Source organism: Pteronotus mesoamericanus, unplaced genomic scaffold (genome assembly GCF_021234165.1).
Source record: "Pteronotus mesoamericanus isolate MK-2021 breed Mesoamerican mustached bat unplaced genomic scaffold, CSHL_Meso_final contig_98, whole genome shotgun sequence".
Classification (NCBI taxonomy): Eukaryota; Metazoa; Chordata; class Mammalia; order Chiroptera; family Mormoopidae; genus Pteronotus; species Pteronotus mesoamericanus.
Window position 1 is genome coordinate 4,590,001 of NW_026555295.1, and position 19,315 is coordinate 4,609,315.

Sequence of the window (19,315 nt, forward strand, 5' to 3'; positions counted from 1 at the left end):
AAAACAAAAAGCTGTTATTAAAAAAAAAAAAAAGTTGAATAACAAAAGGCCTGAGAAATAGGAATCGTGTATTTATACCACTACCTGAATCCCATGTTTTAACTGTACATGAAAAGCTGCTTCAGAAGTAAGCTGCCTTGGGTTATTAAAGCACACAAAAGCTCTACCTCATTGAATGTCTTTGAACTTTACTGAGTCCCACAAGCGATCCTGACCCCTTTGCCCTTTTGACAGGTAATAAAGTTTACAGCAATTCCACACCAAGCCATGCACCAGGGAGTGGTCATAGTAGCAGAAAGAGCTGGGAAGGCAAACTCAGAAAAAAAATAACATTAATATATTGAATGTGTACAAAGAATATTGTAACTGAGCATATGATTTAAGAGTTACTTTTCTCTGTTGGCTTTTTTCCCACCTTCTCCAAACATTTTATAACGATGTTAAATTGATTAGTGTTGTTATGAAACGAAACTGGTTTCATTTTAATTGCCAGGCGCTCCTAGCACTCACTCCCAGTTTATTTACCAGGTATCGGACCTCCCGGTGAATGGCTTGAGGATGGTTTTCGCTTGCGTGACTTGAATACAGTCACTATGGGGGACTTGCCTGCTCGGTTGGACTGGTCTATCATGGGCTGCACTATTCTTCTCCGGGCATTAATAAACCTGTAACCAAGAAAGTAGAGCAAATCATTATTCCTTAAAACAAAACAAAACAGAGCGGTGAGGGAAGGTGGAGGAAGAGAAGATGAATCACAGTGAGAGCAAAGCTAGATCTTGGCAAAATGGTTCTCTCCCCTGCTCTATGTGCAGTTTCACATGCTGCAAAACCTGTAACCCTCAGTGACCTTTGAGTACATAGGCTTGGGGTTTCTGAGTTGATTTATGTTTGCCTGTTTTACCACAGTTGGACACTTCCATTTCATCTTTTCATGGGGGAATTAGCGGAGTTTTCAGGAAACAATACTAGCTAGCCACCACTCTTTTCAATTGCGAGGGGTGGGGGGAATTTGGTGGAGAGAGCGAAATGTCCATAAGGGCATCTGTTACCGCTCCTAATTAGTGACATTTCAATCTTATGTTCTCTGACTTCTCTTTTACAATTTTTATCAAAACCTTCCCTACCTCTTGCAAACCTAATTCTATTTTAATGCCCACTATTAAGATAATGAACTGGGATGGCAGCACACCATCAAATGAGAGAATGTCTGGAGTTTATCACCACTAACTCACACTGCTGGGGACTTCAGAGAAATGCATTCCTTGTAGAGATTTCTTGGGGTGGCTTTTTTTTTTCTTTTTATGCAAAGTCTGAGGTCAAGGCGAGGTCACAGCTATACAGTAATTGAACTTATAATCTTGCTTTCTCCTGAAAGCTAGACCTGAAATTTTATAATGAACATCTTATTAAGATATTTCAATCACTTAAGTGTCTTAATAAGATTTTCCTTACAACTTTTGTTGGCTCTCAAAAAAAGTGATTAATATGAGCTCTCCAAAGTCATGTGCATGAAATTTCTAACTCTTCAAATCCATCTGTACTAATACTAAGAATTACATATCAAATACAGAAAATGAACAGGACATATTAGATTCTGAAATAGTAAATTGCTTTTAGTTCTCAACTCAGATTTGAATATATTGAACACAAGCAGCACATAAAAAATACAATGAAAAGTTTAGTAATGCACTATTGACAATAAAGGATTCATAGTCCAGTATGAATTCTAGTTTGTAAGTCTCCCCAGTTTAGGTAGGAAAAGAGTTCCCATGACACAAACTATTAAACAGATAGGGACAGGCTTTTAAAATAAAAATGAATACTTCATACTTTAAGATTCTTAGTATCTTACACTCTTATTTCTTCATTATCTGAAAAGTAATTAAAATCAGTAATGACTGTGGAATTTAACTAAAAGGACACTGTTGGGGCTAACTCTTCCTGATAATACATATATCAGTTCTTGTATATGAAGTCCCTGAACTGCTAATAAAAATATTTAAAACACAGATCTAAAACAAATTGTGTTGCAAATCAGGTTATCATTATCTTGTATAAACCATGAAAATTGGAATCATGTGAGCAGAAGGTTAGATTAATTCTCCATTCTCATTATAAGCACAGGTGTAGCACAAACACTATGTGAAATAACCAATTAAAATGAAAAAAAAATCTGCTTTTTCATTAGCTGCCTTCGCTGCATGACCAATTAGAAAATTATTTAATATTAATATTCTGCATATACCAAAAGTAATTTTCATAGTAACTAACATAGATAGGAGAGCAAAACCCAACTCTTTATCTATGGTACTATTCATAATCTACAGGATCTTAGAGGGAAGGAACTAGGATAACGTTTTTAAAGTCCTTTTAAAAGTATGATATTTTATGGATATGATTTATACTATTTATCGAAAAATAGAAAGCACACTCTTAACTGATGAGAAGCCACAGCTCAGAGAAATTAAGTCACTTGTTTGAGGTCACATGTTACCCAAGAGATGTTAATAATTTGCTGAATGACACCCAGCTGGAGAACCAGACGGTAGCAAGCACCCCCACTCTCCAATGTCCTAACCAAAGGATGGCCACTACCGTGCCACTCATCTAGAATATTCCAAACTACAGAGATATTTAAAAATAGGCTGGTTTTGAGCCAGTCACCACTGGCAGCACTCTACTGTTGATTCCAAGAGTAAGCATGACTGAACATTTTATAGATTTTGATGTCCATACTGCTTGTGTATACAAAGATAAAGCTACGCGTAAGGAGATTCAATGACTTGAGTTCTCTCTATACCAAAGCGTGCCTCCTTCACACCTGTACCTTCAGATTTCCAAAGACCATTTTGTAATAACAAACTTAGGTTTGAATCCATGACCATCAAATGCAGGGAATCATAGAAAAATTCTATCTCACATTTAGAAGGGGTTCTGACGGTCACCTGGCTTGTTTACTGACCTGAATTCCCTCTCTGATATCTTCACCTAGTAGATGGGTAGCCTCTACTGGACTGTTCCTAGTACAGTACTTGCCACCTCACCTGAAGAGTCCATTCATTCTATGGACAAGACAACTGTTAGCAGCTTGTGCCTTACTTGATCTAAAATGCTTTCACCAGGACAACTCCTTGGGGTAATTTAAACAATTTTAATCTCACTTCTTTAGGATTGTCTTTCAAATATTTCAACTATAACCATCATGCCCCAGTGGCTTCCCCCTTCTTCTCCCTAAGTTACACATCTGTGACTCTTACCAAGTTCATTCTAGAATGTGAGTTCTTTCAGGATATTGAGTCCACTCACGACTTGGGCCACTCTCTGCCCATTGGGCTGAAGGTTGTCTACGTGCCCCTGAAGATCTTCGGTGGGCAACACTAACACTAAATGCCGTTCTTCTGGCCCTGCGCTGGTCCCCATGCAGCAAGCACACACCTCACCACAGCCTCTCAGCTAAGGTTCCCCCAGGTACTAGGTGCTGTTCGCTTTTCTTGTGGAGGCCATAACCAGTCATTGTCATTGACAACACCAATGTAGGCTATCTATAGGATATGCCGATACTAAGGGGAGAATTCTTTCATTAAATAAAATAAAAATAACAAACTTTGGAAACCTAAGAATACCTAATCACTTTGTCTAAACCACTGGATCACATACTTGGAACTTCTCATTGCTGAAAACTTTATCAATTCATGTAAGACATCATAAACTCTCAGAATGTTCCTGAATTACAATTCCTATACTTACAGGAAATACATTATTATCTGGGGTCATGGTAGATATCTTTATCTGAAAATAACTAATAGCAAAATATTTTCTTTTTTAAAACATCATCTCTTTGATCTTAAAACCATCTCAACATTTGATTCTCTTTAGTGCATTTTGTCTTTATCATAGACTCTCTTATATGGATTCTCTTTGGAATTATGCTATATACAGCAAAGCCATGTGTTTAGATGGCTTTGGGGTGAATTCAGATACAAAAACATTTTCCTTCTGGGCAAAGTAATAAAATGACATTCTTGCTCCTCCCACTATAAGTCAAACAGAGGTCAGTTCCCCCATCCCTGTATCTGTTTAAATAAACTGGTCCAGCTGTTTGTTTCTAAAATGCCCTTTGACCTTGTGTCTCATCCTCCCTGCTTTTGTGACAGAATGCTTTACTTTCCATTGTAGAAGATTCTAAATTGTCAAGAATTTTCTAAACACTGAACCAAAAAAAGGACTTTAGATTTTATGTGAACTTATATGAATATATTCCCTTCTTAAAACACTGTCATTTCAAGAGGCATCAGTAAAATAACTTATTTTAAGCTCATATGTGTGTTCGAATATATGTCTATACTTACATATGAATACATAAATATATATTAGAGCTTGAGCATAAGGCACAGTGTTTTTAGAAATGAAAAAAATAGAAGACATAACCCCACTTTGAATGTACAATAAAATACACATTCTCCAGCAACCACAGAGTAATTTAAGATAAAATATATCCATGAACTATACACAATCTTTAGAATTTTCCATATTGATAGGGTCTCCTTAAGGAGTTTGTTAGTTTAAAGATAAAAGAGAAAACTTTTGCAATTGATGTCCAAACATTACAGCCGAGAACTCAGATGTATGTCAGGACAATAGGATAGTTTTTATTAGTCATTAAAGGTGTTTCACACCTTGGTTTCATAGAATGTAGCTCAAACTTGCCATAAACTGGACATTTAAAAAGGTAAACATTTCAGTCAAGTATGCTTTCTGGTTGGGAAACATTCTGTTTGCCTTTCCATGTTACATTATGAACAGCAAGGTATATTTTTTAAGATGCATTTTGCTAAGAAATTACAATCTTCTTTAAGAACTAGACACCCTGTAGGTGGTAGAAGACTAAATAATGGAAAAAAATTTTGTATTTCCTTTTTTCATAGAATCATGGATTAGAATTTCTTCCTGTGACCCAACTATCTCCTTTCTCAAAACCAGAAGTTTAAAAAGAAAAGGAATTTAGTGGATTGACTTTACAGCTTTATTCCATGTCAAAATGAACAGAGATATATTCGTATTTCTTTTTCCTTAGCTGTTTAGGACACAAGTCCTAATAAGGAGAAATGGGAGGTTAAAAGGGGAACAACATCTTCAAAAATATGATATATGGGATCATCTCAAAGTTACATTTTAGTCTTTGCATTTTAAAATAGGAATCAGACAAGGAGAATGGGAGATGATCCTGAGTTATGCTAAAAAGAAATACAGGAAGTTTTGCTTTTTCTTTCTTCTCTTTGCCCCCGAGATTTTTTTATTAGTCTTTTAAAAATATTTTTCATTCTGCTAATTCCACCTCCCTCCTTTTATTCTCAGTCTTTGAATACCTGAATACTTTTCTGAGCAAGATCTGGTAGAACAGCTTTCAAAAGTTGACCTTTGTCCTTTAGTTTATCCTTCACTGCTTGCCCTGGTTCCTTCCCACAAAACTGGAGTGTTAAGTCTAGTTTCCTCTTCGTGAGAACCAGGAGAGGTAGAGAGATTATAGCGGGCATCCATCTGAACCACAACACAAGGTACATTTTCCCAGCTCCACAGGCGACTTTTTCCACATATCCGTGCCCTTTTTCTATGCTTTTATACCCTTTGTCTCTGTACTAACAAAAATAAAGAAAAATGACTTGTTCGCTTTCAGAAATGGCACTTTCACATTTACTCAATTAATTCTATTCCTCGATGTCTGTGACCCTATTTGTTCACTGATAATTAAGAAGAGTCCAAATTTTGTTTCTTTAGCATGTTACTACCAACTCAGTGAAACTCATACAACCGAAATGCTGCTGTTCCTAAACAATGACATGACTGTCAGCCACCCCCATAGTGCTTCTTGCCCACTGGGCATACGTGAATAGTCAGCTGGAAGGTAGGGGCCCACTTAGGGAGGGAAGAATACCATTTCGCAATACCCTCCCCTTGCCCAAGAAACTTACATTATCAACTTGATATGAAGGAAAAGATTGCCTTAAATAGCAGTATATGTTAGGGAAGATGCTTTCTCTAACTGTGCCACCCATCAAGAAAGTACAAATAATACTCATCTTTTATTATTATTTACAAATAGTTAGAAATACCTACATAGGTATTTTACTACTAATAAAAATGAATACCATGCATTCTTAAGTATAAGTACTGGTGATTTCTACATGTTCTATTCTTTATTCAGTTGAAAATAAACAACATGCAAATATAATATGTAATTGATACATAATTCACTTAGGTAATTTCTATAAATATTTCTATGGAGTAAAACCTTGTGAAAAATCTTCAAATATAAAATGTCACATTGGAAGGTAATTGCTGAATTCCAGGATTGTGTCTTTCCTCGAGTCCATGAATTTTCCTTCACATGGCATTATTTTCAACTTTACCACAGTCATTTAAATAAAATCATATATACTATATATTTTCAAAGTCAGAATTTCCTAATAACTTTAAGGCTTGTTTCATAAATAAACCTTTCAGGGAAAGAGTTCTAGCTATCCCCCAAATAACTCTCTGTTCTTTAGCCAAGAAATCAGCTTCAAAATCTTTTGTTGGAATTCTTCATTTTAGATTTACATTTATTTATTGGATTTAATGATCCATAACTGACAGTCTTCAGGGTCTATGCCTTCTATACTCTCTGGGAAATAGAATTGCATGAAAAATGATTTGAAGATGCTCAAGAAAGTTGACTCAATCTCAAGTCAAGCCTTATGAAATCATGTTTTTGGTGCCTCCCTCTAGTTTCTCAGCCTCCTCGAGGATCCGACAGTTCCAAGACCGCAATACATCATCTGTGTGTCTGAGGGTGGAAGAGGTGAGTGGAAGTGGGGGGAGAAGAGAGCACAGGTTCCACTCCCCGTCCGCCCTAGAAGTGTATTGCTCAAATCACAATAAGCCCATCAATCAGCACTCTGAGAAGGCTCCCCTTCTCTTCCAGTGATGGGTATATTTGTCAAATCACCCTAGAAAGAACTGAAATTGAGCAAGTTAATTACATATAACATTTTCTTCCAAGAAACTAGTAAAAAAAACATCGCTAATTAGTTAAAAAAATAATACTAAAGACAAAAGCCACGTATTATTTTGAACTTTAGATGTTGAAATAACTTCCAAATATTTTATAATTAGGTTATATATAACAAAGTTTTCCTTGAAAGCTCATTGGAAAGTGATTTTTTTTTTATTCTAAAAAAAAATAGGCTTCTAAATCCTTTAATCTGGCCTGAATTCAAAGCAAGAGTTGTTCCCTAAATGGGGATCTGTATTTCTTTTGCTACTAACTGCTGCCTTTTAGATCACCAAAGCACTAGGCTCAAACTTAAAGGAATAGATTGCAGGGATGTCTTACCAGATCTAGCATAAGAGATACTCAACAGTTAAAAATAGCTTAAAGCATCTATTGACATAAAGCATAGGTAACAAAATGGCACTTATGAAATATTTACTTAAATGTAATAGACAACTTGCCAAATTTAAGTTTTTATAATCATATAAATATAAGAAAATATATACAATTAAAATTATGATTAGCACAATGAATAAGCAATAGGGAAATTTGGGTAACCTAGCAAAACCTCCTATAGCAATGAAAAAGTTAAAATAGGTGTAATAATATCATCAAACAATAGATGTGTCTCACTTTGGTTTATGCTGAACCATTTTCCATATAAATTCTAATTTTCCCATATTTGCAAAAAGTCAATAACATTGTATCTAACTAAACATCCCATAAACATTGCAGAATATGTATTTATTTAAAACAAATTTTAACTTTCTGCCAATCCCCATTATAAATAGAATGACCAGATAATTTACCATCTAAGCTGCAATGCTTTGGAGAGTAAAGGGATGCTATAAATAATTATCCTGGTCCAGAGGCACAAACCATGAATGTCCCAGCCAGTTGGGGTGCATGGCCAATGTAATGATCAAATACACAATTTTCTTCAATAAACTTCTCCCTGAATGACTGGCACTGGATCCCTCTCATGTTAGAACAGTGACCGGCTCCAGCACGCATATGATGCAATGGAATACCAGCACTTCTTGGAGTATCGGTGAACGCTTCCCTTTCTCTAGGATCTCTCCTTCATTTGCTTTAGCTCCCAAGCCTTGACCAACCCCAAACCTCCCAAGCCTGGAGTCTCCACTTATGCCAAGGCATGATATCTCAAAACGAAGCTTGGTTCCTACTTTTACCTGTTGAATTAGGCTACAGAATGACACAATGAAGAGGACTTGCCTTGAATGGGGGCCTGTCTCTATTCCTTCGAATGGTCACTGTAATTTCTGTTTCAATTAGTAAAGTTTGAAACCTCAGTTCTATGTAATGTATATCAAAGTGTAATAATATGTAGGCCCTTAAATACAAGTGGAACCATTTATACTAAACAGCAAAAATCTCTCAAATGAGGTATATGACAAAAAATTTCAAATGAAGACACTAAAACTAACGAAGTGACTTCTTCTTAAAATATGTCAAATCTTTGAAAAATGTTTATGGGCATCTAAGTCACACTGAGAAAGTTTAAAGGATATAAATATCACTTCTGAGTGGCTACCTTTTTCCTTAAACGACATTACACATAATTATCATAGTCAAAATACTGGCAAGTGCTTTATAAATTGTAAAACCCTACACAGAGGTTTGTTGGGATACTGTTATCAAGATTCTCAAAAATATCTAATGGCACAAAAAAAGTGTACATGAGTGCTTATAGCTGCAAGAGGTGGAAACAACTCCATGCCCACCAACTGATGCATGGATAAATAAAATGTGGTATATCCATAAAATGGAATATTATTTAGCCATGAAGAGGACTGAAATACTGAAGACATGTTACAACATGGATGAAATTTAAAAACATTATTCTAAGAGGAAGACGCTTATCACAAAAGACCACATAGTATATGGTAACACTCATATGAAATCTCCAGAAAAGACAAATCTACAGAGACAGAAAGTAGACTAGTGGTAGCCAGGAGCTCATGGGATGGAGGATGGAAGTGTGGGGTGGGGTGATAGCTAAAGGGTACAGACAATAGAGTATACAGATATCAAATTATAATGTTGTACAATGGGAATTTATATAATGTTATTAACTAATGTTACCATAGTAAAAAATTAAAACAAAAAATAAATAAAGGGTAGAGCTTTTCTTTTTGAGGTGGTGACAGTGTTGTAAAATTGACTGTGGGGGTAGCTTCACTACTAAAAACCATTGAATTATATGCTTTAAGTGGGCAAATTGAATGGTATGTGAATTTTATCTCAGTAAAGTTGTTAAAAATAAATGTGTAATGGTGGAATGGAAGAGGCACTAGACTAGGCATCAGCCCCATTTTTGCCTCTCCAATTAGCAGAGTAACATCGTCAGGCCCTGAGCCTCAACTGTCAAGTGATGCATAAAACTTCATCCAGATCTTGTTTTCTCTTGTTCCATAGCACAGGGTTTCTAAAATTTGAATCCAGGCTCCCCTTTGATAAATTTCAAGGTCTCATATCCCTTTGTTATTTACAATCTCAAAAGAAATAGCAGGACTAAAATCCAAAGTTAGTTCTCAGTAGGCTTTTATATCACACTCACTCAGAATGATTCGGATGCGCCTCTTCTGGCCGCCCTCCCCGACTCCCGCTCGTCCTCACCTGGCCCAGCGGATGGAGTCCTTTCCCTTCTGTAAATAGTACCTCCAGGTGACCAGCCGTGGGGGCTGAGGCCTGATATCTTTGGACATGTGCAGTTCTTTCAATTAGCTTTCCACCATCCTCTCTTACTCCCTGCCCTTTCCAAGTACATATGAACCCTGACCCAAACTAAAGATTAAATAAAGTCAACCACAGCAGACAGTCTAGGGATACTGGCCAACAAAATCCTCCAACCAGGCAACAACACCCAAAAGTACTGGTTTACATTTAAATCAGCATCCTAGGGGACAAAATAGTAGAAACTTATATATATTTTTAATCATGACACATTTGACTTTTGTCCCTAGGCAGTGTATTATTTTGGAAGACTGGTGACTTTATCAATATTCAGCCAGATCTTTCCAATGACAGGAAATTCATTGTTGAGCTAAGTTACATTTTTTTTTTTTTTGATTTTTAAAAGATTTTATTTATTTTTAGACTGAGGGGGAGGGAGGGAGAAAGAGAGGGAGACAAACATCAATGTGTGGTTGCCTCTCACACACCCCCCGTTGGGGACCAGGCCCGCAACCCAATCAAACCGGCGACCCTTTGGTTCACAGGAAGGCATTCAATCCACTGAGCCACACCAGCCAGGGCAACATTTTGAACCTAAGACCAATAACTCTCACGGGCCTGAAAGAATTAGTATGTTTGAGAAAAGAAATATTTTTCCCCTTCTTCAGTGATGGATCTAATCTTGTGAGGCATTAGGTCCTTCAGTCACATTGGTTAAGAGGCTAAAAAGGAAAATGGAACTCTCCAGGATGGGAACCGATTAAAGTTTTTCGTTTATTTGTTATTGTCCAGGTGTCAAGAGCCCAATAGAGTGCATTATTTCCTGTATTAATGGGACAAGCTGAAAAGCCCCATAAGAATGGAAATAAAATAAAGAGGAAAATATCAACGACTATGAGGGCATTGAACAGGAGGGCCCTGTATTTGCCAAAGTTCCAAGCATCCATGTTGTTGAGGGTTTTTCAAATGTTCTCTTTCCCCTTAAAAATTAAAAAACACTAACCATTTACACAAAGCTCTAGGCATTTACACACTGGAGCAATGCGGATCAGATCCAAGACAACATTCGCCCTCAGAAACATTTCCTTCCCCCCCGCCCCTGGCTCCACTCCATTTTTGAGAAAATTGTTTTATTCAACGAAGAGACAACATTTGCCCCATTTTTTTTTTCGTGTTTCAGGCTGACTTTTTAACCACTCAGAAATGCTGTTTGTTTTATGTAGGCGCAGCCTGGAGCAAGATGATGATGTAAGTGAGAGGGGTTCTCTGTGGGCACAGCTCAGTGCTTCGGTGCTCAATGGTTTAATCACCCAACACCAGCCTCAGCAACTGTTGACACAAAATAGGTGGAGATCAGGTCTGTGCAAGCAGAAAATACCAGAAAGGCAAACTATATGTAAACACACTTAAGACAGATTTGACAAGAATAGACCTAAACCTGACTTGCTAGGAAACTCCTAACGTCTAAAGCTTTGGTGTCCCTCTCAGCTGAGGTTTCTCCCTTTTACAGTTTCCTTTCAAAAGAAAAAGAGTAACATTGGAAAAACTAAAATGAGTTTACAGAAGACAGCTGAGACATGTGTCCCCTTGATTCACATAGTGTGAGTTTCCAATCTGCTCCTACATGCAGGATTTATGTAATGTAATACAGTTCTTCCACGTATACCTGGCGCGGAGCCAAATGAGAGAGAGAGGCTGGAAAAAACCCCAACATGCACATACAACCGCAATTCAAAAAGTTATTTCTCCTGACCTATAAAACTCATGCAAAGAAGCAAATGCATAATGCTTAAACAGTCTTTTAATCTTATCTAACTGACACCTGACAACCCATTACTTATAGATTATTAATACACCCACTAAAAAGTTTGTCATGTACAAAATTACTAGAGGAAAAGATTGAATGCCTGAGGAAAAAACAAATTTTGCTGTACAATAATTCCAGAAATTTCAAGCCTATTATCTGTCATGCCCTTCACAGGCTCGTAGTGCACTGCTAAAAACAACTGATTTATCTCCATTATGAGTCCTAAAATGACAGCATACATGTTTTTCATGTCTTGCGATAATGTTTAATTTCATCTAGTTTTTATTTTACAGTGCTTGATTCTCTTAAGATGAAGAAAAATAACAACTTTTTAATTTTCCCGTCTGTCTCTTTATCAAAGGACCCTCTCCTTCTTCCCAGTCTCAGTGCAAAGCTAGAATCAGAGTCCAGCTTTCAGAACATTCAACGTGCTTCCCTTTGGCTCACATTGTCATGCGGTCTACAACATTAGAGCTGGAAGAGACTTAGAGTCTCCGTAATTAGTCCTACCTGACCATCCAAGGCAGAGGAAGCTGTTGCCATGGAGATAAAGCGACTCGATCAAGGACACACATCTCATTGGTGAGGAGTGGGGACAACCAATGAAATATTTTGACTCAAAATGTTCTTTCCCCTCGATAATCCATCCCTTTGCTTGCCCTGTGTAAGCTGTATGTTGTCATGGGGCTTACAGGGGAGTTTGTTCCTTGGCCACCTGTGGATGCCTGGGCTCTTCCCCCGGAGCCCGAGGCCTCTCAGCCCCCTCCCTTCTCAAGCTCTCTGCAAGTAAATGGGAGTCTCATGACATGTAAGGAATTCTTTCCATGTCTCAGACTTAGTATTTGTGCTATGACACTGAAAACAACAAATCTGGCTTAATTAGGACTCGCCACACATCCTGCTGACCCACACACCCTGTCTGAAGTCAACCGCCAAGCCACGGCTTCTCTGCCTTGAACGGGATCACTGACGTTCAGAAGCCTGGGGCTCGCAATGGATCAATCACCTTCCCAACTCACTCAGCTCTGGGCCTCGTTTGAACCCCAACCCTAAGCAGTCCTGAAATATTTCCTCAGGTGGTAGTGACTCAACTTCAGGCATGACGCTCTTGTCTCATCCTAAAAAGCACACAAACTGTCCTTGAATGCTGGCTGGACGACACAGCGGTTACCCAAAACAGTATTTGGACTTTCAAGTCCAGCTTTCTACCTCCCGCATCCACAGCCATTTCTCTTCTCACCTAGATTCGAGGTCCCCTGGTAGAAGGGCCTGGTTTTTCCCTCCTCAGGGGTTTTCATCTTTCACAGTATGACCGATGTGATTTAAAGGGGAGGGGCAGGGATCTGGGTAAATCTGTGGCAAGAAACTCACAACCAAGTATATTTAACAGACTGCAGAGTCATTTTCAAAGAGGGCTGTTGGGTGCAAATTTTTTAAATCTGAAGACAAAAGTGGTGTCTCTGTTGAACCCCTAAGACTGTCCTACGTGACAATACCTGAAGGTTTCTCAATTCACAGCTCTTTTCCCTGCAAGCTATTTGCTCAGCTTTCCTAATAACACCCTGCCTGCCTGGCACCGAGCCAGGTCTGTCTCAGGCAATATGCAAGCTAAACATTTTTTGACTGATTTCAATATTTTCTTATGAGCAACTAGACAGTATTTTATCTAGTGAGTATTACTGATTGCTATAATCTAAGCCCAGAGTAAGTGCCTGTAAAGGTAATATTATTAGAATTGACACTCAAGGTGAAAAGCATAGCAATTAACTGTGGCTTGGAGAACAACAACCCTTTCTGAGATGTTCTGGAGAGATTTTCTATTTATATCTCCTTCTGCTCCTTCTTTTAAAGATACTGCACCTGTTACTCCATTGATCAATTACGAAGCCTACTTTAAATGTAGGTTCCATTTAAATTCTCAAGGGAAAAAGTTAAGCCACCTGCTTAATAAAATTACCTTTTTGTGTGTGAAGTTGTTTCATCCCTAGGTAATTCCTAAGCAAGGAAAATCACTCTGCACCCTGCACTTTCATGTTGTGGTTGAATGGTACCTCTTGCATGGTGCCCTGTTTCTTTTACATCTGTTTTTCTTGCTTTTGTGTCATGCCTCTGTTTAGCTTTATTGACAAAACAATCTGTACCTAATGTTTAAACAACATCTGTAAAATGTATTATTAAATTATATTGGAAGAAAAAGCAGAGCAATTCTATGAAACCCTATGACCCCCTATTGATTTTTAGATCACAGAAGTTGAAAGGATAATTTGTGAATGTTTTAACATTTACATCTACACAGGTACCTATATTTATAGGATCTTTGATTACTTATAAAAGTATTTGCTACATTATTACCATAACTCAGAAAGAAACCTGACCTTTACCAGTTGAATCTGTTTATAATATTAAGGGAGATCCTATTTTTTTAAAAAATAAGTTTACATTTTTACCTGCCAGTGGCATAAATCTCTAGGGATAACATACTTTTTTCCCCCTACTAGTAATAAATGGGAAGTGATGCCTGAATGCTTTGCAGTTTGAGGCAATAAATGAAGTAACTAGGAAAATCTGGTGTGTGTACTAAATCTGAGAACTATAACACCAAGATAGTTCTGTAAAGTGTCACCTCAGATGTTAGGATGCTCCCTGGAATTTTATGCACCCGATCGATGAAGAGTGATTTGTCTCCCCACATACATACTCTATTTCCCATAGACTATATAATTTGCATCTAAAATCCATATTGCCTTCTTAGATTGTAAAGGAATAAGCATTTAACTTTAGCCTTAACGGGAAAGTGTTTGGCTGAGAAGTAGTAAACAAAAAAATAGTAAAATTTATTCAGTGCACCCTAGGCTAGAACTTGGCTGAGGCAGATGTGTCGGAGGCATCCAGCAAATAAGATACAATCGCGGGCACAAATTTTCATCACATGGAATTCCCAGGCCTGCAACATTGCTGTGAAAACATGTAAGGGAGTTTTCATTTGACCATCCTATACTCACATTTTCTATATAAAAAAATAATAAAGTTAACATGGAGAAAAAAAAACCAAGTACTGACTTTGTGTATGTGTTTTCTTTAAAGTTCTACCTAAATATTTGAAGACTTAAACAACTATCTAATCTCCAAATTTAAGAAGTTTCTGTTGAAAAATTAAAACATTCAACATAGTAATAATATGTTTTCACTGCTGATACAACAGAAGTATTTGTCACAACCAAGACCACAACGAAAAAACAAAGAGACAAAACCCCAAATGCTATTACTTATCATTTTGGAGCAAACCATAATTGGGTGTGAGGGAGCAAAGGAAGAAAAATACATGAATTAATAGCACATATTATATTTAAAAAATTATTATGCTTCAAGTGTAAGTCTACCACAGCATGCTAGATTTAAATATTTAGGGAATTAGTTATGGAAGTTGATTTTAAAAAACCATGCAGTTACCTCAAATACTTAGGTACTTTAGATAAAAATATTTTTACTCAAATTCCTTGCATTATTGTCTCAACTCAAAAAAATTTATTGGCATAGACTTGTCCCACGATGTCTCCTCTATTATATTTCACATTCCATCCTGGGTCCCAATCCCTATAAGTGCTAATACCAGCCATTTTCAGATTCCTCCTCTCTGTTTTCACTCTGGCAGGTAAACCAAATACAAAAATTATAACAGTCACTCCTTTTAATCCAAATTTTCTCTTAATTAATCACATCTGCCTTGTTTTAAACTTAGATTTGTTGTTTAAATTGTCCCCGGTGTCTCTTCTTCCCCGCAAACCCACATGCTTTGACCTTAGTTAACGAGGGCAGATAGTATATATCACCTATACCAATTAAATAAATGTACAATCAGGTCAGCAATGGAATGAAAGAAGCATTACAGTGCTCCAAACTTTTCCCATCTCATTTTTCAGTTAAAAACCTTACTTAGAGCTGTGTTGGCCAGGGTTTCTCTGACAAGCTAACAACTAGACATGAGTTTATATTTTTCACTTTCAGATTGTGTTTCCATACATCATGTTGTTGCCAATAATTATGACTGATCTACACCCAACCTGCCCTTCAGCATTTTATTAAATCTCTTCAACAGTGACTCATAGTTTGTACAAAATGTACATGTGTGTTAACAAGTTTTAAGAAATCCAGGAAGGGAGACACATTTTTAAATGTTATGGCTAAATGAAGAGAAAGGGAATGAAGATTTTTTTTTTTAAATTGTTATTTCCCAAAGGAAATAACTTGAGCTTGATGCTCAGTACAGGAAAAATGTTTACAAGCTCTCAAAAAAGCTTTGTATAACTTTTATTACAATAAAGTAAAATGAAAACCACTTTACTTGAGTGGTTATGCTACTTTTTAGTCTTCCAGTATGCCACAGTGGAAGCACCATCTGGGTTTTCCCATGTTCGCATCACATTTCCTACTCAAAGCCTAAAGAAAAAGAAATCAATTATCAGCTCCTTAAAAGGAAGTTTGGGTGGAAATTAATAAACCGTTAAAAACTCAAATCAAACACGGGAATGTCATTATTCATCAAACATAAGAGAAGCAATCTCTCTTACAAGTTTGAATTACTTGAGGGAAATTCTCTACCACAAACCAAGTTGTTAGAGTTGAAAGAGTTGCCAAATTTGAAGCAATGAAGTGCAAGCCAGTCGCTGCTAACGCCACGTAGCAGTAGAGAGAACACATGCACATCACACAGAGCCACTTGAGAACAGAACTGTGCTGATGTCCCATGTAACTAAGTAATAGTGATTTTTTTTTTTAAGTATGTACCAGTGCGGAATTAAATATCAGCATGGAGTCTAAGGTGAAGTCTGCACATACTTTGAGAAATTGCTTTGTGGTACGTATGTATCATAACATTTTGTGAGGTCCTTTTCCCACCCCTCTTAACTGCAAAACTGAGGCAGTCAGATTGTGATCACTGACTGTACACAGAATCTAAGACAGTAGCAGCTGTATACCGCTCGGTGTCACAGGAGTGCCTGCCTGCTGCTGCATCTACAGGAACTATCCCGTGAGTCTGTCCACCTGTAGAAAGAAAGCAACTTGTGTTGGAATTCGTTCTCTGGTAACAACGTATGTTTATGGGTGAAGTTTGCTAGCAACAGCAAGAAGGACGAGAAATGGCATGTGTTGCTAGATCAGCTGAATGGCAGGGCTTTGCCTTCTTTAACTGGAGTTCGCCCTGCCACTCCTTGGCCCTCAAATGAGAGCATTTCCCAGGGAAATACGGTATTTATACAGTCTCCGTTGTATTAAAATTGTCTCACCATCAGTGTAACTTGGAAACTATACATGAATTTAAGTGTGCATGCAAAATTGATGGCCTACCCTATAATAACATCCAAAACAATTTGAAAGACTAAGTTCAAATACATAGCACCAACAATCTTGAAAATTCAGACACAATAGCAGGTAAACACAAGCCAACAAAGAACCTCAGCAGCAATACAACTCCTAGTAACACATTTAGCTACAGCGTGTCTTCCATTGGTTCCCTATCCACTTGACTAAAAGGGCTGCAAAAATTGATCTCCCAAGGCTGCAGTAAGGTCATAGAAATTGATAACCCTTACAAGCAATGCTTACGTGAGTCTGTCTGTGTCCCGAAGATAGCGCACTTTGTAAATTAATCCTCCAAAGGCAAATATATTGTAAGTAGCTTGTTATCTCTAAAATACTAAATTGAAGAATACATGGAATTATATTGACAGAAATTACATTTTCTGTAATGGAGTTTAATATATCTGAAATCTCTCCCAAAGGCTCTCGGGCTCTTTAACAGAGAGAAGGGTCTGTTAATAGAGGTGCAATGGACATCAAGAACAAATTTATTCACCAAAATGGATTAGGCCATGTAATCAGAGATTCTGTAATATTAATCTTTGACACTTATTGAACAGAAAGAAATACTTCTGTCTGCAAACTGGCATTCCCAGTTCTCTGCTTTCCCCAACCAGGCTTTGGGCCTTTTCTGGATTTTACTTCAAAGAGGATAAGGTTTCCCCATCATAAACACTAATCTAAAAATATTAGGACAATTAATTAGATACACTTCGTTTTAGAGGATATTGGGTTTCGATACCCGTCAAATATGACACTAGCCCTGGTGATTACATGAACCTGGCTTTCAGCACACTCACAAAGGGTAATCAATCATACTTTCTCAGAGCCTTGTTCCCACACCACTGTGCATTAAGTCAGAATATTGTTGAATGATTCTTGGTACATAATCTCAGTTTCTCCCCAAATCAGAAATCTACACATTTACTTAGGAACAGTATTGCACGGTTCAGAGATACATTAGATTTTGAACAGCTTCAAAGTAGAAATAAGTAATTTCTCCTTTTCCAGGGACATGAGATAAGAGGAAGGCGGTAGCATGGCAGGAGGAGGGTGTGGGGGGACTATCCTTGAAGGCATAGCCCTAAGAAAATCTAACTAAATTTAGTCAACGAATTGAAAACCTGAGTGATATGTGATGGTGGATTTTCTTGTTTCATAGAAAATAGGATGATCCACTCTTTCTAGTGATTATCCTGAAGGGGGAAAAGCCATAGAGAGGGATGCATTTCCAGGGCCATAGTGAACATGAATGGAACACTGACTTAGACTATGCCTAAAATGTGTCAGTTAATAAAGGAAAGGAAAGCCATACATTGTTTTCTTTTCCATACCAGCAAAGACGCTCACCTATCACTCCACAGTTTTTCACTTTTGGATCCACAGGTCACCAGGATAAACAGCAATACTGGGTGTGTCTACTTAATGCAAAACATTATCTTCAGGCTGCCAGAGGGAAGCAGATCGTGTGTAAACACAAAGCCAAATTACTTACCAATTGTTCACTTGAAGGATGGTGAGTCCCGTGTCTTGTGCCAACTGCTTTTTCTGTTCTTCAGAAGGGTAAGGGTGCTGAAAGAGAACAAAAAAGATAGGTGTATGCACACATACTTTGGCAGAGAGGGGAATGCATATCACATGCCAGGTGCAATGGCAGGGGCTAGGGATTCAATAAACAGATATGCTCTCTTTAAAAAATAAAAGAAATGTGTACATCAGGCAACATTTAGGCTATTTGTCAATAACCTAAGTGTCTAGTGAGATCTATAATTAAAGGTAAAAATGCTGAGGTGTGTCACTCTTATTAATAGAATACTACATCATCTAATTAATGGCAGTAAAAGACAGCCAATTACAAAGATTAGTGAAGTGTATAAATAGCTGCTTAGGATATTTGCAGAACCTTGATACTGAGTTTATCCTTTAACAGGTTTATTTGTTGCAAATGTGGAAAGTTTAGTATGGTCTTCACTGTATTTTATAGGATTAAAATAAGGTCAAGCCCCTTTGACCATATAAAAGTATACCACCTTGACATAATATTTTTATTAGAACATGGACTTCTAAGGCTGAACCATTTGGACCAACAGTCTCAGCCGAGGTCTCCAGTGGCTAAGAACATTGTTAGCATGACATTCTCCCTCCAAATACTATATTGCTGGATGCAAATATCAAAATTAAAGTGGGTACATTTTTTTAAACACTATTCATTTGAGCTCTTCTGAAAAACACAAACAAATGAAATTCAGCCAAAGTTTGTTTCCATATCTGAATGTCAACACATGCTGGGATTCTGAACATCAGCCAATACAAGGTCAAAGACCAGCATATTTTGCATACTATGAACAGGCCCAGCTATGTTCCTCATATAATAGGATAAAAAAAGTATTACAGAATTAGATAATAAAATGAAATCCATACCT

The 19,315-nt window shown here is 37.4% G+C and overlaps 1 protein-coding gene across 2 annotated transcripts in view; it reads right to left on the reverse strand.

Annotated features, from left to right (window-relative positions):
* Window positions 1-19,315, reverse strand: part of MEIS1 (Meis homeobox 1) — a 131,349-nt gene that overhangs the window by 4,774 nt on the left and 107,260 nt on the right. For both annotated transcript variants that reach the window (XM_054586875.1, XM_054586876.1), the window contains 2 exons: window positions 18,388-18,464; window positions 607-665 (listed from right to left, as the gene is read on the reverse strand). In XM_054586875.1, coding sequence (XP_054442850.1) covers window positions 607-665; window positions 18,388-18,464 — 136 coding nt within the window. The remainder of the gene's footprint in view (window positions 1-606; window positions 666-18,387; window positions 18,465-19,315) is intronic.